The sequence below is a fragment of the Trichosurus vulpecula genome, chromosome 9, assembly GCF_011100635.1.
Source record: "Trichosurus vulpecula isolate mTriVul1 chromosome 9, mTriVul1.pri, whole genome shotgun sequence".
NCBI classification, from domain to species: Eukaryota; Metazoa; Chordata; class Mammalia; order Diprotodontia; family Phalangeridae; genus Trichosurus; species Trichosurus vulpecula.
Window position 1 is genome coordinate 191,226,447 of NC_050581.1, and position 22,457 is coordinate 191,248,903.

At 39.3% G+C, this 22,457-nt stretch overlaps 1 protein-coding gene across 5 annotated transcripts in view; it reads right to left on the reverse strand.

Annotated features, from left to right (window-relative positions):
• Positions 1 to 22,457, reverse strand: part of GOLGA4 (golgin A4) — a 102,989-nt gene that overhangs the window by 65,149 nt on the left and 15,383 nt on the right. For 3 of the 5 annotated variants that reach the window (XM_036739022.1, XM_036739021.1, XM_036739023.1), the window contains exons 3-7: positions 20,934 to 21,032; positions 16,749 to 16,814; positions 11,865 to 12,176; positions 8,610 to 8,657; positions 6,545 to 6,601 (exon numbers count right to left, since the gene is read on the reverse strand). In XM_036739022.1, coding sequence (XP_036594917.1) covers positions 6,545 to 6,601; positions 8,610 to 8,657; positions 11,865 to 12,176; positions 16,749 to 16,814; positions 20,934 to 21,032 — 582 coding nt within the window. The remainder of the gene's footprint in view (positions 1 to 6,544; positions 6,602 to 8,609; positions 8,658 to 11,864; positions 12,177 to 16,748; positions 16,815 to 20,933; positions 21,033 to 22,457) is intronic. The other 2 variants (XM_036739024.1, XM_036739026.1) reach the window with 2 other exon arrangements.

Below are 22,457 nucleotides of genomic sequence, written 5' to 3' on the forward strand. Positions count from 1 at the left end.
ACTGCTGCAGGGCAATCCTTCTATTCCTCCCTCATCAATTCGCTATCCCTCTCTCCATAGTGGCTCTTCCCAAACCTTTGCATCCCTCCTCAAACTCTCTCACCTGAGAACCTTGGCTCATATTTTACAGAAAAAACTGCGGCCATTCACCGCGAGTTCCCTCTTCTCCCCTCTTCCTTATCCAATATCACTATGACACCTTCTACCACTACCTCCTCTTCCCCTGCCTCACATGATGAGGTTGCCTTACCAAGGCCAACTCCTCTGTCTACTCAAGTGATCCTATTCCATCCCATCTCCTCCAACGCATTGCCCCTCTTGTCATCCCCATTCTATCACCCATCTTCAGTCTCTCCCTGGATACTGGCTCCTTTCCTGCTGCCTAAAAGCATACTCATGTCTCCTGTCTTCAAAAAAACTCTCTCTTCATCCCTCCATTCCTCCTAACTACAGCACTACATCTCTTCTGCCATAATCTCTTTGAGAAGTCTGTCTATAATAGCTGCCTTGGCTTCCTTCTTACTCTCTTAATTCCCTACAAACCAGCTTCCACCTTCCTCATCCCACCGAAACTGCACTCTCCAAAATAACTAATGATATTCTTATTGCCAAATCCATGGACTTTTCACAATCCTCATTCTCCTTTACCTCTCTAAAATCACAGACACCATCAATCACTCTCTCCTCCCTGACACTCTTTTTCTTTAGGTTTTCAGGAAACTATTCTCTCCTGATTCTCCTCCCCACCTCTCTGACTGCTCCTTCTCTGTCTCCTTAAATGGATCATCCACCAGGTCACACCCACTAAATACAGGTGTCCCATGAGACTCTGTCTTTATCTCTCTTCTCCTTCTATACTGCTTTACTCAGTGATCTGAACAGCACCCATGAATTCAATTATCATTTCCAAGCTGGGTTCTCAAGTCTTTTTATGCATCCCTAACTTCTCTGTTGATTTCCAGTCTTTTATATTTAACTGCCTGCTAGACATGCCGAACTAGATGTCCAATAGACATTTAAACTCGATATATCAATAACAAAACTTATTATCTTTTCCCATAAATTCTGCCCCCATTTCTAAGTTGCCTATTGCAATAGAGGGCAACACCATCCTCCCAGGCCCCCAAGTTCACAAACTAAGTGTTGTCCTTAATTCCTCACTATCTCTCACTCGTCATCTCTAAAATGATGCCAAGTCCTACAGCTTTTACCTCTGCAACATCTCCAATATGCCTCATTCTCCACTCTGAGAATGCCACCACCCTCACCACTAGACAACTACAGTTGCCTGCTGCCCCACTCCAGTCCATTCTCCATTCAGCTGTCTAGTGATTATCCTGAAGCACAGGATGGACCATATTACTCCTGTACTCGAACTCCAGTGGTTCCCATCCTAAATAGAGCCTCCCACAGGGGCCAGAGCCTAGCCACCATTGACCGCATCTCACTTTCTCTGTGCTCTGCTCTCCTCAGTATCACTGCCCAAATGCAGGCCTTAATGGAAATGGGCAAGAGCCCCCTCTGTCCTCAGAGCTTCCTTTTCAAATGTGAATAAAAAGCAGATAATAATTGCCATTTTAAGGCAGATAACAAAAATGATGACCAGATATCATTGAGAATTGTGAGTTTAGGATCTGGTGCAAAGGATAAAGTGCATATTGTTGAAGTAGAAGCAATTAACTATGAAGAAAAACCAATTATAGTCACAGTGGCATCTCTGAAAATGTCTGAGCAGCCATACAGCTTCTCTAGGTGGCTTTTATGCCAGGAGTTGATGGTTGAAAAGTGTGATTTGAGCCTACACGTATTAGCAGTCAGCACCTAAAAGCACTAGAGGAAGGTGAAGAATCCGATAATGAAAAGGAAGATGATATGAAACTCTTAAATATGTCTGGCAAATGATCTGTTCCTGGAGTTTATAGGAAGGTTCTACAGAAAAAAGGTAAAAGTGAGGATGAAAATTTAAGACGATGATGATAACTCTGAAGATGAGAAAATGAAAAGGTGATAATGCAGCAAAAAGGGGGAAAAAATGAACAAAAACCAAACCAGAATGGAAAAGATTCAAAACCATACAAAAGGTCAAGAGTCTTTCAAAAAGGAAAAGGTAGGACTAGACTCCCAAGGACCCAGTTCTATAGAAAATATCAAATAAAAATGTAGGCACACATTTTTTGAAGCAGAGTGGTCATCAACTTCATAGAGAATTGCTTCTGAAAGTCTCATCAGGAGACTAGGGAAACTCTGCCTGTGGAAGAAATATCTTGAATGTCTTTGTTCAAATTTTCCTTCTTATTCCTGGAACAGTTGCTATCTGGCTGCCCTTTGTACTAAGAACTTTCCCTACGACATCAGATAAATGTCGTCCATATCAAGAATGTTTTGTGCAAACAGTTTTCAAAAGTCTAACTCCATCCTTTGCTTCCTTTAAGTATGTATGGAATTATACAGAGTAGAAGCAGTGCTCAAACAAATGGAAATGGTGGGGGGACAAGGTATGATAAGAAGGAAATAAATTCACTACCTGAATAAAGTTAAAAAGAAAAAGGATCTATGAGCAGTTATTGGGGGGCCTTTTGAAGTACACCGGTAGTGCTAAGGTTTGGCTATCTTGGTTCTATTCCAGGACTACGACAACCTTCTTGGGGAGACGAGCATGTGTCACTTCTGTATCAATTTCAAAAGAATGTGGGTTCCTTGGGAAAGGGGAGTTCTGAGAGTAAAAAGTGACATTACTACCATGATTCTATGGAGCATGTTTCTGTACTATCATGCAGAATAATCAAACCTGTTCCATGGTGGGATCACTTATAAACTCGATTCAAAACAATGGAAACATTTTTCCTTGTAAGCAAAACTGCAAGTGAGAAGTTTATCCAATTGGGATGTAAGTGTTGTAATTGACAATTTCTAAAGTTATCTGCAGAATTACAGTCTATGATACTATCATTTTGAAGTCTTCTTTAAAAACATGCATAATTATGTATATTCCCGTTATTCCCTAAAAACTATTCTAGTATAAAGATATTAGTAATTCTTTTAATGATCTACATTACTGTAACTTCTGGTTGTTTCTACCTTCCTAGAAATGTATTTATTCCAAAATAAAACAAATCCTGAATTCCTGAATGTACTACAATAGAGCACATGATTCTAAGATAAAAAAAAATAACAAGCAGGAAACATACACTTCAACAGTAAAGGTGCTGAATGAAGAAAATGTAAATGACTGCTATAAAGTGTGATACTGATGACCTTCAGTCTCTAGATGGGTCAATTAGTTTCACCCTGTACCATGGACACAAACTGCACTCTTAATACTAACCAGCAATCTTATAGATTCATGTCTTTTGTCAAAAAGAACATCAGGGTCAACCAATTAGAAAAAGAGATCCATTATCTTAAGGAGGAAAATGACACCTTGAAAATTAGAATTGGGCAAAGTGAAGCCAGTGAAATTATAAGAGGTCAAGAAATAATTAAAATTTGAATAATGAAAAAATAGAAGAGAAAGTGAAACATCTTCTAAGAAAAACAACAGATTAGGAGAATAGATCATGAGAAAATATAAAAATAATCAGAGTAACTGAAAGTCATGATCAAAAACAGAATCTTGATAAAATAACACAAGAAATAATTACAGAAAACTGTCCTGAAACATCAGAACAAGGCAGGGAAGTAGAAATAGAGAAAATCCATCGCACACCACTTAAAAGAGATCCTGTGAGGAAAACTCCTAGGAATATCACAGTCAAATTCCAGAACCCCCAGCTCAAGGACAAAATATTAAAGGCATCAAGATTGAAACAATTTAAATATGATGGTGCCACAATTAGAGTTACACAAGACCTAGCAGCAGAGACATGAAAGGACTGCAGGCCTTGGAACACAACAGACTGGAGAGCAAAAGACCTGGGGCTCCAGCTGAAAACATCACACCCTGCAAAGTGTGATCCTGAAAGAAAAAAATGGACATTTGATAAACTCTCAGACTTTCAAGACTTTGTTAAAAAAAAAATCCTGAACTTAATAGAAGATTCAACATACGAGAACCAAGAGAAATAGAAGGTATATACCAAAGACTGATTATAAGGGATTCATAAGGACAGGCTGTTTACTTTTTATGTATGTAAAATGTTTAAGATTGGTGAGCTCATAAGAAAGACTGGGGTAAACCTGACCATGATATGAACTTAAAAAGTAAAACTATTTTGAAACAGCTAAAAAAAAGTAATTATTTTCTACAAATGAAGTACAAGAGGAAGAATGGATACAGAGGAATTAGATGGGGGAGGAGGGCTGGTAGTTCTGGTAACCTACTTTCATCGGGAATGGATTTAAGAGGGAATAATACATATAAACTTAGAAGAGTATAAAAGTCTTCTAAATTTAGAAGAAATAAAATGGCAGGGGCACAGGGAGGGGGGAGAGGACAAGGGAGGGATTTTTAGAGGGGAGAATGAGGGAATAGGTAAAAGGAGGATATAGAAGGGTGTTTAGACCTATGGGATTGGGAGGCTAGGGGAGGGATCCTTGGGGGGGGGGGGGGGCAGGCAAATAATAGGAGGGCAAGGTAGTCGGTAGAAATAAAGTAGAGGAGTCAGGAGGGATAGGAAACAAGAGATATGCACAAACATAAAAACAAAGATCAGAAGTAGAAAGTATATGTCTATATAAGTATGTACATATGTATATGTGCATGTAGATATCTATAGCTATAGAGAAACATACCTAAACTTTATTGTAGCTGCCTGGGGGGAAGAGGGAGGAGGGAAAAAAAGAATAAATTAAAAAAGTACACAGCAAAGAACAAAAGAAAACTCACAAGGAAGCAAAGAAAAGACGGACAATTCTCAACACAACGTGTATTATTTATCATACAGGCTTTCTTGAAATGAAAATTTATTTGTCATATATTTTGAATCTCTCACATCCTGCTATGCACATGACATGGCTTTTTTTCTTTCTTACTTTGTATTTAAGTTTCAATATTTAAGTTTATGATATGTTTTGTTTCTTTTCTCTATTATGTATTTCTGTTCTGGCCCTTGAGTATAAAATAAAATTTTTTAAAAAAAAGAACATTAGGCAAGACGTGTGAAGAGTTCACTTAAAATCCCACCCCTTAAAAACAGCCCAAAGCACCTATCAAACTGACAAAGTATTCTCTGGTGCCCTCTTTACAAAGACCAGCACACTGTTGTTATTCCTCTAAGGGGAAAGACATATATATATGGCGCCTGATATAAACCCAGCCAAACCTAAATGGATCTCTCTCCCTTCATGCCCAAAGGCCAATCTAGTGTATGCCCAGTCCTGGAGTTTGCGAGACTAGACCAGAATAGACCTAAAAGATCTACTACAGAGAAACAAGGAAGGTACAAACCAGCTTTGGGCCACCACTAGTCTCAAAGGTCCTTTAGAGAATAAGACAATTCAAGTGACCTTCGATCTCATCTATGGAAAAGAAATTGGCTATTCTAACAGTTCAGCATCTGAGAACAGCTGAACAAGTTGTGGTATATGATTGAGATGAAATACTATTGTGCTATAAGAAATGATAAGCAGGATGGTTTCAGAAAAACCTGCAAAGACTCATATGAACTGATGTGAAGTGAATAGAACCAAGGGAACACTGTACGCAGTAACAGCGATACTGTCAAGATGATCAACTGTGAAAGACTTAGCTGCTCTGATCAAGACAATTCCAAAGGACCCATGATGAAAAATGCTCTCTGCCTCCAGAGAGAGAACTGATGACCTCTGAATGCAGATCGAAGCAGACTTGTTTTCCTTTATCTTCCTTGCTTTATTTTTGTCTGTATTTTCTTTTGAAATATGGCTAACATGGAAATATGTTTTGTGTGACTTTACATGCACAATCGATGTCAAATTGCTTGCCTTCTCAAGGAGAGGGAGGGGCAGGAGGAAGGGAGAGAATTTGGAGCTCAAAATTTTTAAAAATGATTGCTGAAAAAATTTTTTACATGTTAATTGGAATTTAATGAAATAAATAAAAATATGTTTTTTCAAAAACAAACTAATAACAAGCCCTTACTTAGCTGGGGATATAATAAATAAATCACCTAATCAATCTGACCCTCAATTTCTCACTTATAAAAGGATAATGTTTGTACTGCCTATCTTCGGAGTTATTTGAAGCTAGGTACATCACAAACCATAAAGAACTTATCAGAGTAAGCTATTACTATTATCTATTCAGTTTTATAACACTGAATTTTCTTGGAGAATCTGGCACTGTTTTTTTTTTTAAGAGGAAAAAATAGGTCCCAATAAATGTTCTGTGGCCTAGGCCAGCAGCACTTTTTAACTTGTATGCTGTGATGGTCATGACTCACAGTCTGAGAAATCCTGAAGGGGTTGCAAGCGGAAAAAGTGTAAGAAGCCTTGGCCTAGGGTAGCTATTTTTCAGAAGAGTTAAGGAATATGCATATAAAACCACCTGAGCACTAACATTCGTTCTGACCTGATATTATGGTTATTTTAATTATTCTTTTCAAAATATTAAAGTTACTAAACTCACCTCTCGCAGTTCTCCAATTCTCCTAAGGGCTTTATCTTGACTCTGGCTCAAAAGACCCTTAAAAAAAATAGTTGGTTCAAAAATTGGCATAATATGTCAATGCAAAACAACTCAACCCAAAAGGTAATTTTGACTACTCCCTAAATAGCTGTGGAGACAAAACAACAAAAGTCAAGATGTGATCATTGTGAAAATCAGTTTCACACTAAAGCAAACTCCAAACTAAGTCTCTTCTTCCACTATGACACAGTACAACCCACCTCTGATGTCTTGTGACTTATTTTACCAGTTAAATATATTGAAGTGAATTTATAAATGTACAATTTATAAATGCACAAAACTTTTGATTCTACATTTTTATTCAAATAAAAAAGTCAAAGACTGCATGTGAAATAAAAATGAATATGCTGCAAACGGGAAGCAATATTAGGAAAATACATGATTACTCTCAAGAACTTTTCTGAAAAAAGACTTAATTTTTCTCACAATTAATGAAATCACTGCATTTCTAATATAGTTATAAAACTGAATCCTATTTTCCCACTAATTTTAAAAACAATTTAAAATGCATTTTTAGGGAAAATATTGCAAACACAACCAATTTTGCTTCCTGTCAAAAAATGTACTCTTGGTTGCTTAAACCAAAACATTTTCAGGACAGATGACATCAGAATAATAGTGACTAGTTCAGGCTGGAGGAAAAAAGGATGCCTTGGTCAGCTGACATGAGCCTTAGATGTATACATAAAATGGTAATTCACATAAATGAGAAAAGTATTTTTCCAAAATGCATTTAACAAACAACTTTTTCAGGAAAATGTCTATTTAAATAGCACAGATTCTATGGATCTGTGATCTCTAAATGTACATATTCCCTCCAACAGTATAGATTGTAACCCATCATTTGCCTCCTCATGGACCAGAGTACAGCACAGGGGAAAGAGCTCTGGAGCTGGAGCCAGAGGGATTAGAAATCCTGCTGCCCACAATGACTTTGGATAAAGTAAATAACCTATATGAACCTGTTTCCAATTTCCAGCCTGTGTCCATCATGGACAGATGACCTTATGACCCTGCGCTACTCCTCTGTGTCCTCCTATAAATTCTCTTCCCCACCCCCAGTGGGAGGGGGTCCCCCCAAAACTCTTGTGCTGGATGAAGGCTTTCCTCTCTACTTCCTGAAATGACATGGATATTAATGCAGCCCATGGGCACTACTGGCCATCCCTACCTATCACTACATAACCAGCCAAAGACTTATAACCAGTTCATATAAATCTCTTTTAGCTAAAAAAAAAATTCTGCTAAAGTTAAACTTCTTTTACTTTATAGAACAAATCCAAACTTCCTAATAGCATCCAAAATCAGCAGCTTATTCACTTTTGAACTAGACTAGGTCTCCCTAGGATTAAGTTGCACTGAACATCTTCTCCCAGGCCTGGCAGGGAAAGTGGAACACGTGTCAAACCACACCGGCCCTGCTGATCTTATCATAGCTATCAGAAGCACTGCTGCACACAAAGGTCAGTTTCGCAAGCAGAAACCTCAGGGGAACAGGTCCTATAATGCAGAGAGGATATAAATGAAGAGTAGGCCATAACTGCACCTGGGACACTTAGTACCTAGGACAACTAGTGTGTCCACTCCACAAATATCAAAGGTAAATCTCTGTGTAGACTAAATATTCCCTCAGAGCTGCTGTGTGGCATAAAACATACGCAATGGATGATGACGATTTTCTACCCTTTCCTGACATTATATGAGCTATATACAGAGCGACATTCCTCAGGCCTCAAATTGCATTCAGGTCGGTGAATTACAGAATCCCCCAGGAAGTGAAGCCCAAACCCACTGTCTCCAACTCTTCAATTTAGGTGTTTGAACTATGAGCCTTTGGCTTTGGTATTTTAACCAACAAAACCTGTCTTAGAAAAGTGAGGGAAATTTCAGCTTTGTTGGGAGTTTATGTATATAAAAATTAGAAAATCCCCAGGTTATCTCTAGGCACAATATGTCAACTATAAAACTAATTCTATGACTGCATTATAGCTAAGAAATAACTTACCTGTAGCTTCTTCTTTTCTCTCTGTACAGTCTGATAGGCAGTAACGAGCTGAAATATGCAAAGAAACAATCACTTACCTGGCAATAAATAAACTTTTCTTAAAGAATACTAGCTTTCCTAAAACATTTTCAAAGTTCTAGGTTGATCAAAAGTGGTCTATACATTAAAGAAAGTTTGTTTCTAACAGACCCAAGCAATGCTGTCAAACACTAATTAAGCTGAACAGTAGAGACCCTGAAACCAAGACAGGGGAATCACTGCACACAGGGGCAAGTTCTTTCATCTCTAAAAAGATCACTTATCAAGTAGGGTTAAGATCTGATCTGTCCGCAGAATGGGGCTATGTCAAGTGAGCTCCTGATGTCCTTTTTCAGTTCTATGATCTATGACCAAGATTCTACGAAAAACCTAGGAATTAGGACTTGCAAATAAGATTTGAAAACCATATTCCATTTCAATCAAACATTAAACATGTAATAAGCACTTACCATGTACCAGGCACTGTGCTAAGCAACAAATAGAAAAAAAAGAGGAAAAAGACAGTCCCAGCCAGCCCTCAAGGAGTTTTCCATCTAATGGAAGAGACAGGAAACAAACATACAACCACAAGCTAATACAAGATAAAGAGGAAATCATTAACAGAGGGAAGGCAATCGAATTGAGAGGAGTTGGGAAAGGCTTCCTATATTACGTGGGCTGTTCACTGGGACTTCAGGGAAGCCTGCAGGCAAAAAGGAGGAGGGAGAGCAGAGAAAATGCCCAGAACTCAGAGTCAGAGTGTCTTGTTCTTAGAACATCCAGGAGGCCAGTGTCACTGAACTGAAGAGTATGTGGCAGGGAGGAAGGTGTTAAGAAGACTGGAAAAGGAGGAGGGAGTGAGTAGGTCATGAAGGGTTTTGAAAGTTAAACAAAGGATTGTATATTTGATCCTGGAAGCAATAAGGAGCCACTGGCATTTATTAAGTAAAGGGGGTAGGGGATGGGGAGGGCCCTTTGGGAGTTGTGATGTTATCAAACTGAATTGAGGAGAGACTCAAGGAAGGCAAACTGACCAGCAGCAACAGCAATCATCCAGATGAGAGGTGAGGCCATGAGGGCCTATACCAGGGTGGGGGCAGTGTCAGAGGAGAGAATAGGGGCATATTCAAGAGATGCTGCAAAGCTGAAATGGACAAGAGACATTGTGTAAGTGAAATGGAGGGTCTTGGCCACAGATTGGATCTAAGGAGGGTGAAAGGGAGGAAGCAGTCCAAGATGACTCCTAGGTTGTAAGCCTCAGGGCCTGGGAGAACAGTGATGCCCTCCACAAAGGCAGGGTGTTGGGGGGGTAGGGGGAAGAGCATGCATGCGTACACACGCACACGTGTGTGTCTCTGTCTGTGTCTGTGTTCCATTTTGGGCATATTGAGCTGAAGATGTCTACTGGACATCCAGGTTGAGACTTCTGAAAGGCAAGTTGGAGATGTGAGATTGGAGGCCAGCAGAGAAGTTGAGGCAGGAAAGGAAGACTTGAGAATCATCGGCATAGTAACGGTAATTAAATCCAAGAGAGCTGATAAGCTTACCAAGTGAAACAGTCTAGAGTGAGAAGAAAATAGGGCCCAGGAGAGAACCCTGAGAGACTCCTACAGTGAGAGGGGATGATCTGGAGAAGGATCCAGCAAAGGAGACAAAGTCGTAGAGGACAGAGAGATGGGAGGAGAACCAGGAGAGAGAGGTGTCGAGAAAATCCAGAGAGAAGAGAGGTGTCAAGTACAATGAAGATTAAAAAGAGGTCACTGAATCTGGGAATTAAGAAATCGTTAGTTAGTGAAACGTAAAGATGAGAAGCCAAATTGTAAGGGGCTGGTTAAGAAGAGACTGTGAGGAGATCAGGTGGAGGCACCAAGTATAGACAGCCTTTTCTAGAATTTGAGCCACAATGAGCAGAAGAGATCCAAGGATGAGAGTGGAAATGGAAGGATTAAGTGGGAGTCTTTTCAGCATGGGCATGTAGGCAGTAGGAAATGAGGCAGCAGACAGGGAAAGATTGAAAATAAATGATAGAGTGGGGATGACAGAGGAGGCAAAGTATTTATCAGATGGTCATCTGGCTTTTATCCAGGGGTAGGAGAAGTCTCTGAAGAGGCAAACTGAGGCTTGAAGAAACAGATTCCAATTTCTCTTGGCAGGGTTTTAGGAAAATTTCCAGTCTTTGCTTTATAAAATCTCCACTAGATGGCAGGAGAGTCCGAGGAACATGCCAAGAGGGAGGAAAGGAATAAAGAAAGGGATGTAGGAAGTCAATACAGATGAATTTCCAGGGCCTCTGTAAATGTGCCTAGAGCCAATACCTTCCTTCCCTTCCCTGCATCTGAAAGACAGGAAAGCAACTCTTTCTTTGGAAAATAAATGGTAGCCATGAGAAAGATGAACCCCATACCTCTTTATGCTATCACTATTTTGCTCTTGAGAATCCAGAGGAACAAGAAAAGAGAGAGGAGAGGGGTTTCAGTGAGCTCCCTAATTCTAGGAAATGAACATCCCATCGTAATGAGGACTAAGAGGCTCCTCTGCCCCTTCAAGTTACCTGACTGTATCTGAAAAGCTTCTACATGGAAGGTCCCCAGAAATGGGCTCTTTGTTTAGGTAGGTATGACAAACTGAAGATAAAGGAAAGAAGAGAGATTATGGCTAGGTGGCTCATATGGGATAAGTGGTCAGTAAAGAAGATGAGAGGCTAAGTTATCTTATACACCAGAAATGGTATGTCTCTATTGTATTTAACTAACAGAATGTGTTTCAACAGGTTTTTTAAAAATACAACCTTAATTGAGAGCTATAAAAACTGGAGTTTTGATTGGGGCAAGGGAACAGGGAGAAAAAAGATGTCATTTTGGAGTATGAGGTACCTAAGGGAGAGCAGCTCTGGGTGGGATGCCACAATGGGAAGCAGGACACAAGCAGAGTCCCTAGGGAACAGGCTTCTAAGTGGCAGAAAGCAAAGTGGGGGAAGATGAAAAGAAACTTGACCAACTTTCCAAGTTCACCTAGGGCTCTGGTTTATGTTCCACTGCCACGAAAGGGGATAGATACCTAGTGTGCCATAGGAATATGAAACAGGATCAAACGACACATGCTTATTAAGCACCTACTATAGACAAAGTATTTTGCTCAGAGCTGGAAACACCAAAACAAAAACTAAAGTCACATCCTCAAGAAGGAAGTCTCTACAATGAAAATCAGCATAACTGAAACCACTGCTGTGACCGGTACCTCTGAGTATTTGCCTCTGTAGCTATTTAAGCTTCGCTCCATCCTCCGTAGCCGCTGACAGAGCTGCTCTTTACTGAGGCTGTCCGCATTTCCCACAGCCTCCTCAGCCTCGCTTTCAACGTCAGATGGGGGATCCAACGTCGTGGACGAGTCAAGATCAAGGCGATTCAGGGATTCTCTAGAGGAACTTCGTACCAGAGATTCTTTTGAAGAAGAACGGAACAAAGATTCCTTGATTGGACTTCGAAATAAAGACTCCATTGATGGAACCCGGAGCTGGAGCTTCTGTGCAAAAGACTGCGTCTCACCCAACTGCAGGGCCAAAATAAAACATTTTCATATGTACACGTCCACTTTTATTCAGTTGTAACACTGTCAACTCTAGAACTCACGTTCTTAATACTTTATAAAACATACTATTACCAAACAATGTGAGGCAGCCATGTTACAAGTAGTAGAAAGAACACGGAACTCCAAGTCAAAAGACCCAAGTGTGAGTTCTGACTCTACCACTTACTAGCTTTGGGACCTTAAGCAAATCACTGGACTTCCAGGAGCTTTGGCTTCCTCATCTCTCAACCAAAAAGAGAGAGGTGGGGAGGGGAGAAGCTACCCTGCCCACCTCACAGTTACTGCAGCAAGCCTAGATGTGTATGAAAGGGCTTTGTAAAGCATAAAACACGTCCTAAGTTGGAGGCAACTGAGCTGATCCATCGTTGTGGCCAATGCTTCCTCCCCACTTCACTGTGCTGTCTATGGGGCTGTAATTATAAACTGAAGCCAACAGTCCAGGAATTTAACACAGATAAAATGTCTTAGATATAATAAAAATTAACTGGAATAAACCTAACAATGGAGAAGTAATGAAAGAATATCATCCTCCCAACTTCTCTAACAAGTTTTAGGTATTTTCCCCCAAAAAAGGTCACAGAACTCTGTGTTTGACTTACTGTTGCTTTTTTATCATTTCAGTCGAGTCTGACTCTGCATGACCCCCTTTGGGGTTTTCTTGCAAAGCTACTAGAGTGGTTTGCCACTTCCTTCTCCAACTCATTTTACAGATGAGGAAACAGAGGCAAACAGGGTGAAATGGCTTGACCAGGGTCACCCAGCTAGTAAATGTCTGAGGCAAGATTTGAGCTCAGAAAGATAAGTCTTCTTTCCGTAGGCCTAGGCCTCTAGCCACTGGGGCACACAGCTATATTTAATCAAGATGATTACCTAGAAATTCATTCTTAGTGCTACAACAGCATCACTTGTGAAATCTCACAGAAATCTTGAGGGAAGAGCTCAGCAGAGGCTGAAGTCAAGTATGACAGGAAAACAAAGAGATTTGCTGAAGATAAAATTTTTAAAATAAAGCTTTTATGAATGGATTGTAGAGACTGAATAATGGAATGGAACAAGTCAGGGAGGAAGAGTAAGAAATTCCTTAAAAATGGATCAGCGCCAGGTCAGTGTACCACAAATTTCCAAGCCTAACCATGAAAAGCAGTGAACACACATGGCATCGCCATCAGGAATGCACAGAAGGGTTTGAAGCACTGACAAGAGCCCACAGTCTGCCTACCACGCATTCCTGGTTCAGAAAGCAGCAGCGATGAGCTCACTGGGTATGACAATAAAACAAACATCGAGGCCAAGCAGAGAGAGGACTGGATGAGGCATGAGGAAGCCAGGTTCAAGCCCACCCCTAATCCTGACCCTCTCTGAGCCTTTGTTCCTTCATCAGTAAAGTACAGATAACAGTGCTCAAAGTTGTCATCTCATAGAGGTGCAAGGACAGCTCTGGCCAAGCTTTCTGGAATCCTCTAAGTACTGGGTGTTTAACTATCATTGTGAATAACCTACCAGAAGAAGGTCCACTCAAACCTAGTGGTCATTTCTGAACAGCCTCTACGGGCAGAATGACAAATCCATACTGTCCTAAATGCTAAGTTTGGGAGTTAGGTTGCTTTTACCACCACCCCCCCCCCCAAAAAAAAAGAACATAAAAAGTCTAAATTAAGCAACTGGCCACTTTATCCATAAAAATGTGACACAAGAACAGGACAAATAAGTTCTTTTAAGAATCATTGTAGAATACACACTACAAACTCACTCTGAGAGCCCAGTGGAAAAGAATCACTGGACAGCATTCTGGCCTCAGCCTCTGCAGCAGCTGCACAGAAAGGTGACACAGACAGGTTCGCCCAGCCAACTCCTACCTGAACAGGTATTCCCCTCTACCACATCCTCACTAAGTGGCCAACAGGCTCACTGGAGATCACAGAGTGTAGATCTGAAACAGCAGATACCAGTAGCACTAGAATACAGGTCTTCCCATTAGTCCAAAAGAAGAAAGACGGCAAATGAAAACATTTCTCTTGCCGGGGGAAAGGAGCACTGTGTATCCACATCAAGTTTTTTATCTGGATGAAAAGCAAATGTAACCATTCCACTGAAGCTAACTGGTAAAAGAAAGAAACTTTAACAATTTTCTGCTTTTAACTTGGTGTTTTAGACTTAATATAAAAATTACAATTTGCAGCCTGGGCAACTAACTTGCTACACTCAAAGAGAAAAGATCCTGGAGTTGTAGAGGCCAGTTAATAATAATTAAGACTGAACAGTGCATTAACGTATTTAAAGTACTTTCTTTATAACGATCCTGAAAAATCTTCAACATCTTATTCTAATGTCCCTGGTTCTCGCCAGGTAATTTTCTCCTACTTTGCAAAGACTGAATTAAGTTTAATATATGGACATTCACAAGCCAGCAGAAGCAAGCCATTTTCAAACATCTGAGTTCTTCCAAGTTCTATGTGTAACAGTAACTTCAACTATCAGAGCCTCTTAAAGAATCAACCACGCTGAGGAGTCCAGTTTTTCCCAAAGAGCTTATCCCCTAAAGTAGGGCTTTGTCAACTTTTTCCATTTGCAACCCACAGTTTAAGAAGCCCTGCAAAGTGTCTTCTTTTTTGTTGTAATTTGTCTTTATTTTAAACATTTTTATGGAAACTTTTCATCCACATTTCCCCGCAGCTTTAAAAGCTGCTGCACACAGCACTTCTGTAATAACAGCAAAAAATGCAAACAAAGTAGATCTCTATCAATTGTAAAAGGGTTAACAAGTTGTAGAACATGCAGGTAATGCAGTATTCCTGTGTAACAAGAAATTATTAACATGAAAAATGGAAACATGGAGAAATGGATATGAACTGATGCAAACTGAAGCAAAGAGAATCAGGAAATACAATATACATAATCACTAAAACCACATCAACAGAATAACCAAGACCGGCCCCAAAGCAGAAATGACAAAGTATCTCCCCCTTGCCATCCTGACCCCCTCTTCTTTACAGGGCGTAGGAAAAACCACACACAATGTGGTTAGCTTGGGTGAACTTTTTTTCCCTTTTTATTCTCTGTTAAAAAGGCGTGGCTCTCTGGGAAGGGGAGAAAGGAGGAAGGTACTAGGAAATATAGGTGATATAAAAACAAAAGAGATCAATAAAAAAGTTTGGGTTTTTCTGGTTTTGTTTTATCCAAAAAGCTACCGAACATAATTTAGCCTTTTTCTGCTCACTGCAGATCAACGCACTACAAAGCCATCACCACTACCCTGGGAGATGCAGCAGTGATGCCCTCAGAGCAGACAGGCAGGGCTGACTGAAGGCTGGCAGGCCGTCTGCCCCTTACACAAATATGAGATTACTGGACTTTTAAAACTATTTCTCATGAGTATTTTTGCAGTTTCATCTCTTGATTATCTGTCAACAATCACTTCTCAATATTATTTCTGCCTGCCTATGGAAAATGCTTTCTCAACTCTCATCTGTAGCTTTTAATCTATTATATTTTATCTGTTATACCACAGGCACTGGGTAAGGTCCTAAAGGGTTTTCCCATCAATAACAATAAAGTACCCAAGTCTACTGTAGAGACTTTGTGACAGAGATCTGGGGTACTCAGGAACAGCTGATTTCTGGAAAACTAAATCTCTTCTAAACAAGCACAATATTACTGGTTGGCACTGTCTTGTATTCATTTGGGGCTAATTATTATTCAAGATCTTCTGAATCTTATTGTTCATGTTCTTTTCTATCATGTCACTTTATCCACAGGACAATCAATCATTAAATATCAAGTACCTACTATGTGCCAGGCAAACTGTGAGGTCACCCAGTCTTCTCCAACTAAATGAATTCAGGTAAATGGATACCTCAGAAATGTTCTTCTACATTTACTAACACTTCCCCTCAAAAGCCAGTTCACAATTAGCCTCCCAAGTCCATATTAGGGTGAACATATGAAGGGCGAAACAACCAAGGCTAGGTAGGTTATCACCCAAAGAAAACAACTGCCAAAAACCTTAGGCCTTTTTGGAAAAAAAAACATCAGGAATCAGAATACTGGAGAAGAGAGGAGCAGCCTCTGGCAAGGAGAGGGAGAAAAGAACAAAAAGAAATGGGCTGAAAATGGCTAAAGTAAACTTTCTAATTTTTTTTTATCAAAAGAAAAGAAATAATCATTTCCTTTGATTTTAAAATATATCCTCACTAAAATGTCTTTTTTGAAAATGTCTTTTAAGAGAAATCCCATTGTTCTAATAGCTGTCTCCAAGAAAACATGTTGATGCCACCTCCTCCTCCAACCTCACATTCAATTCCACGTGAGCTGTTGCTGGCTCTCCTGGTAGCCTTGGTAACCACTGCAGATGCTCATAATCATAGATGATTGGAGCTTTTTCTTTTCTATCCGTCAGAAGCCTAATGTGTCTCAAAGTACATGCGGAGTCCATTATCTGACCACCTTTTATCTCTACAAAATCAACCTTGGAAAAAACCAACAGTGTTCTGCCTCTGCATGATACTGTTCAAAAGGCAGGGTAAGGGAACAAACCTGAGGAGCTGGTTCATTTCCATTAATGCAGTCAGCTGGTTTCTGAGGCATGTAACTAGATGCAGTCTAGAAAAAGACAGGAAAATGGAAAGCTAAGAAAAACAGGAAAAGAATAAAAATAATTTCCATCCTGTTAAAAGCAACAACATCCAAATTCTACAGCACAACACACATATTTAGTGAAAAAAAAAAGAAATTGTTTTAATTATTATTAATTATGATGCTTTCATGCAAGCCAAAGCTAGTATGGTAAGTACTAGAAAACTCAGCTCTTAGTATAGATTATATAAAACTAAAGGGATTAGTATAGCAACTTCCACATTCACATTATCACACAATGGACATCCTCATCCCTTTATTAAGGCTGTTCTCCCAAAAGAAGAACTTCAAGTTGCAAAAAAAAAAAAATCATTTTGATAGAACACTATAAAGGATAAACACATACGACAGAAAATACTGGTAATGTCAACATTTACCTATCATAATACATAGTCCAAATTACCTTTCCTTGAGCTGTTAAGTCCACACACAGAAAGAGAGTAAAAAGGAAAAATATTTATGCAAATAAGTTTGAAACTGACAGCGTACAAGAAATAGAAATTACTTACGGGGAAAAAAAACCTGTATGCATGTGAAATATTTCCACTAACTCATGAAAAAAAGCCTTGTCTGTGTCTAGAAGATTTTATAGTTCGTATGACTGAAATTTAACTAGTAAATGATCTGCCTCAAGATCAAATAAGACTTTAGTAATTGCATCATATTGGCAAATGTCTAAAGGGATCTTTAAAAAAAAAAAATTTTAAGCACCTCAAATATTGGGCATTGAGTCTAAATCAAATATAAAATGGTACAGTTACTAAATGAAAGAGCTATATTTCTTGTACTATGTAACCTTGTTCTCTTATGAAAAAAGAAAACTTTTTTCACTAAACTGTATTTTGATTTTGCTCATTGTGTTCCAATTCTAGATATGACACATATACATGTATATTTAAACTAAACATAATTTTGCCTAAGCTCCACACTAGGACTGATCATGAAAACAAAAGCCACATAGCACAGTGGTACTCGGCCTTGGATATGGTGGGTAATGAACGTGGACTGCAAAGTTTCAACATTTTACCAAATAATTTTCCAGAGCTCACTTGTGAGAGGTTGATGGGAGGGCGGGGGGAATGCCAAAAGGGGCTGAGCACCATACAAAGCATCACAGAATTTAACTCAGATGCCTCCTTCAGAAAGTAGCTAGTAAAGAAATTTGGAAGGCAGAGAGTATCACATGAATAAATCTATATCTTCCCTTGGTCTACCTACCCCATTACCCACGAAAAAAAGACAGACAAAACAGACAACTATATTATATGGGGAACACCTACTCCTATTTGCCACAGTAGCATTTTCCATACACTAATATGCTACACTATGTATCCCCACGAATTCAAAATGCCTCATACACCAGTAAATCTCCCACTCACTGGATACTCAGACTCTTAAAATTAAGTTGGGTGGGTAATTTAACTCAAAAAAAAGAAAATTATCTGTCATATTAAGAAAAGGCTTCTTTTAACATGATTAGATCATGTAACTAATATTGAAGGGAGATGTTTCATATGAAAAAATAAAGAAATAAAGAAATCTTATGTTTAATACAAAGCATGACATCAAAACAGACCATGCAGCATAGCAACAGTAAGATTAGGAATCAGGGGTCGGGGCCCCGTTCCAATTCTTCTCTCAAGCACATGTATGGCCCTGCTCAGGCCATTATCTTCTCTGAAACTCAACTTCCTTAGCAAAATTAGACTGCTTGATCTCTAAGGATGATATTATATGTTCAGTTGTTCAGTAAATACAAAAAAAAAACCTACAAAAGAATTTCCAAAATACTGCTTTGTAAACCACATGATAATACTTCCTATGACATCCAAATGTGAACCGAAGGACAGCTTGTTCCCTTCAAGCTGGATCACGAAAACCCAAGTCTGAATCTTGGCTCCATTACAAGCTACCTGTCTGACCTTGGGTGAGCCACTTCACCTGCAAGATGAGGGACCTGGATCAGATAACACTAAGCAAGGTCTCTTTCAAATACATCTTATATGTGAGTTTGTTTCTAGCTAAAAAGGAAGAATGCAGTCGACCATTTTTCATCACTGTTGTGACTCTAATTATAAATTTGAAAAAAAAGTACAAATTCAGTTTCCTCTTTCATTTTTTTAAACAATATATTAGAAGAAAAGGAGCAACTATTTACTAACCTGCTACTGGTTTTCTCATTAACAATACAATCTGGTTGGCTAAAATGTTCTGATGGTTAGCATCTATAAATGAGTACACTGATCTCTGTACATAGACAATCTTACAAACCCAAGTTTATAGAAGAGTTCTTTTCCAAATTATAAACATTTTGCAAGCCCTGCTGCCTAATAAAGACAAAGTTCTATATTTATATATTTTGTCTGTGCTTGAGTTTTTTTAGACTTTACAGGAAGAAATTGTTGGAGGCTTTCCCATTAATTCTCGAAATCAGAAAAGGTAGCCAGACAGTGAACACTAGCAGGAGTTGGGCAGATGAGAAGGAAGAATTGGGCCAAACCCATTTTATTTCACAACTGGCTCTGTCTGGATTTTCTAATACTTTAGAGACAGACATAAGCTTAAGCCAAAGCTTCTCCTTTCTGTTCTCTGTGGGGAAAGAATTTTCTGGAGAAATCAATGATTCAAGCAACACGATAGTAAGGCTGAGTCCCCATAATAAGCAGTTTTCATGTTTTCCATATCACCTTAACAGTATCACTTGTATTTTAAAATGAGTTCATGACAAATTCTAACCTACTGATTATGGCAGGTCAAGACTTCTGTTTAGCAGTTACAGTTTACTGTCTCTAGATGTGCCTAAAAATAATAAAGCTCTGTAGCGGGGCTGGGGGGATATGAGCATGAGTGTTCTCGTCTTTAAAATAGTTTGTAATATTTCTCTGGTCTTCCTTCCACAAATGATGAATATTAAATTTTGTTTTATAGCAATGCCCCCAAGTGAAAAGAACTTTATCAATCAGTCAAGAGAAATTTCATTCTAAGCCACTCCATCTCTAAGCAAATCAGGAAATAATCAGGATGCTGGTCCCATGTGCTAGACCAAGTCTTGGTTGAATAAAGTGATATTGGTATAGGAATGTCCTAGTATCAGAAGTACTAGCAATTAATATCAAATCTCCAACTTTAGAACAAGATTCCACGATTTTAAGCCATCAGTGCTAAGTGTTTTTGTCTGTTCACTCTTCAATGGAGAAGAGCTCAATTCTCTATTCTCCCTTTAAAAGCAAACAAAGAAAATGTTTTTAGTCACTGCCAATCAAACAGAAACATTAAACATCTTCCCTAAATTTTGCTTTTCTGGTAAATTTCAGAATATGCCAGATAATTATGAAAATGTCTAAAAGAAAATCCCTCTTTCCCTAGAGAAAAATATAACATGAACTTTAAAATGCTAATGAACCATCACACAGAAACAATAATAAAAAGAAATTTAAGAATTATGATATTATTTTAAACCCAGAAAGTGACTACTCTTCCAAAGAGGGGAGCTGAATTATTCCAATGTTGTCTGGTGTTATCTAATCTAGATACTGAGAAGTAGTGGGCTCCTCCTCCCTAGAGTTCTCCAAAAAGAACCTGAAGATCACCTGGCCCAGATGTTATGGAGGGGTTGCACTGAATGACTGCTGAAGTCCCTCCCAAATTTCAAATTCTCTGACTCTATGATACATTACCAATTCATACTTAGTATTTCACTTTTTCCTTAAGACATAGATCACTTCAGGAAGCATCCTTGAACATCTACATCAAAAACACATAGATTTCAAGCAGTGCATATTAATTTCAGGTAATGAACTAACATTATATATGGAAGATGATTTAGAGGTCAAGACAACTGAATTCTAGTCTAGAAAATAAAAGCAATGTTATTTTTCAATGTTAAAAGACACCACACAGCCCATGAGCCATAAGCATTCAGCTATTTATTACTCTCTGATCTTTAGTGCATGATTAGCAACCAGTAACTGAAGACACCTCAAAGAGGCGCTAAATGACAAGCAGCATTCGTTAGGTTCGCCTTCTATTATTACCACACTTTTCTTCTCCCCAAAAGGAAGTGCTGAAAGGGGTGGCAGGACTCACCACACAGGCAATCTGTGGTTTGGGTTGTTTGGAGGAATCCAAAGCAAAGATAGTGTACTCAGAGAGAAAAGCAGGCTCTGCTAAAATCCCAGCTAGAAGCTGTTTCATTCAGTGCAATAAATAAAAATATGAAAACAAAACACATAATGAAAAAACAAATCATAAAAGCATGATGCACAGATGTTCTCAATTTTCATTAAGAATAATGTTCTTAATCAATTCAACAAACATTGTTGTGCACCTACTGTGCCCTCTAAGACCACCGAGATCCTGCTCTCAAGAAAACTGAAATCTAATCAGGGGAAGACACGTATACATACAAATATTAATACAAGAGGGTGAGAAAATATGACAGAAGGGTGCAGGGAAAAGAGGCATGAGAAATTTGAGGAGGAGAAAGAAGTCATTTTCAGTCTAGGAAGGCTTCACACAAAGGACAAAGAACCTAAAGGGAGAGAGAAATTTCAACTCACAGAGATTGGAAAGGGAATGGGAAAGATTGCTTAGGGATAGCATAAGCAAGGGCACAGAGACAAGAGAAGAAGAAACACAAACAGGGGATGGAGAACAGTCCAGCTCAGCCAAAAGGTTTAAAAGAACCATACTATGGAAAGCCTTGAATGCCAGCACTGGGAGTTGCTAGTTTATTCAGGAAGCAAAAGAAACCCATTGAAGGCTTGCAGACAGAGAAGTTACATGATCAGAGGATTATACTAGAAAGGATACTCTATCACAGGCCTGCACAACCTGCGGCCCACCAAAGGATTTTGAGCTGCGTCCTCTACAATTTCCATGGGCTACCCAAAATTCTCTGGCAGGTGTGCGGGCCCGCAGGTTGTGCAGATCTGCTCTGCAACAACTGAAGAATGAAACAAAAAAAGAAGCAGTTGGAAGCAAGACACCCAGCTACCCAGGCATTCTAAGAAACCAGCAGAAAAGAAATAGACATTTTAAATGGTAGTTGCAGCGAGAGAGAACATATTAAAACAAATATTTCATGGTAGAAACAACAAGACTTGGAAATTGGCTGTGTGGATGGAAGAAGAAGTAAGCAAGGAGGACTCCAAGTCTCTGTGGCTGGAAAGATGGCAGCATGGAGAGAAACAGAGAATGTGAAGAAGAGGAGGACTGAGAGGGCCAGCTCAGGGGAGGATGATTCAGTCAACTTCTCCTTCGAGTCAGTCACTTTGGGAGGCACTGGGGATTCCAAGATAAGCACAAAGCCATCCCTGGCCTCGAGGAACCACCGAAAACCTGATCTACTAGCAGGTCTTCTTGCCTTCACTCTAACCACCAGCCAATCCATCAATCACCCTGACAGAATAATCATTATTAAGCAGAAAGATCTAGCCCCAATTCAGCTCAAAAATCTACAATTGCTCCCTATTGCCTCTTGGTTAAAGTTCAAAGGTCTCAGGCAGCATTCAAGGCCCTCCATAAGCTGACACCATTTGCCCTTCCAGACTTCTTTTCACACGGCCATTAGGCCCTCTATGCATGAGGCAAGCCTATCCCCTAAGGAAT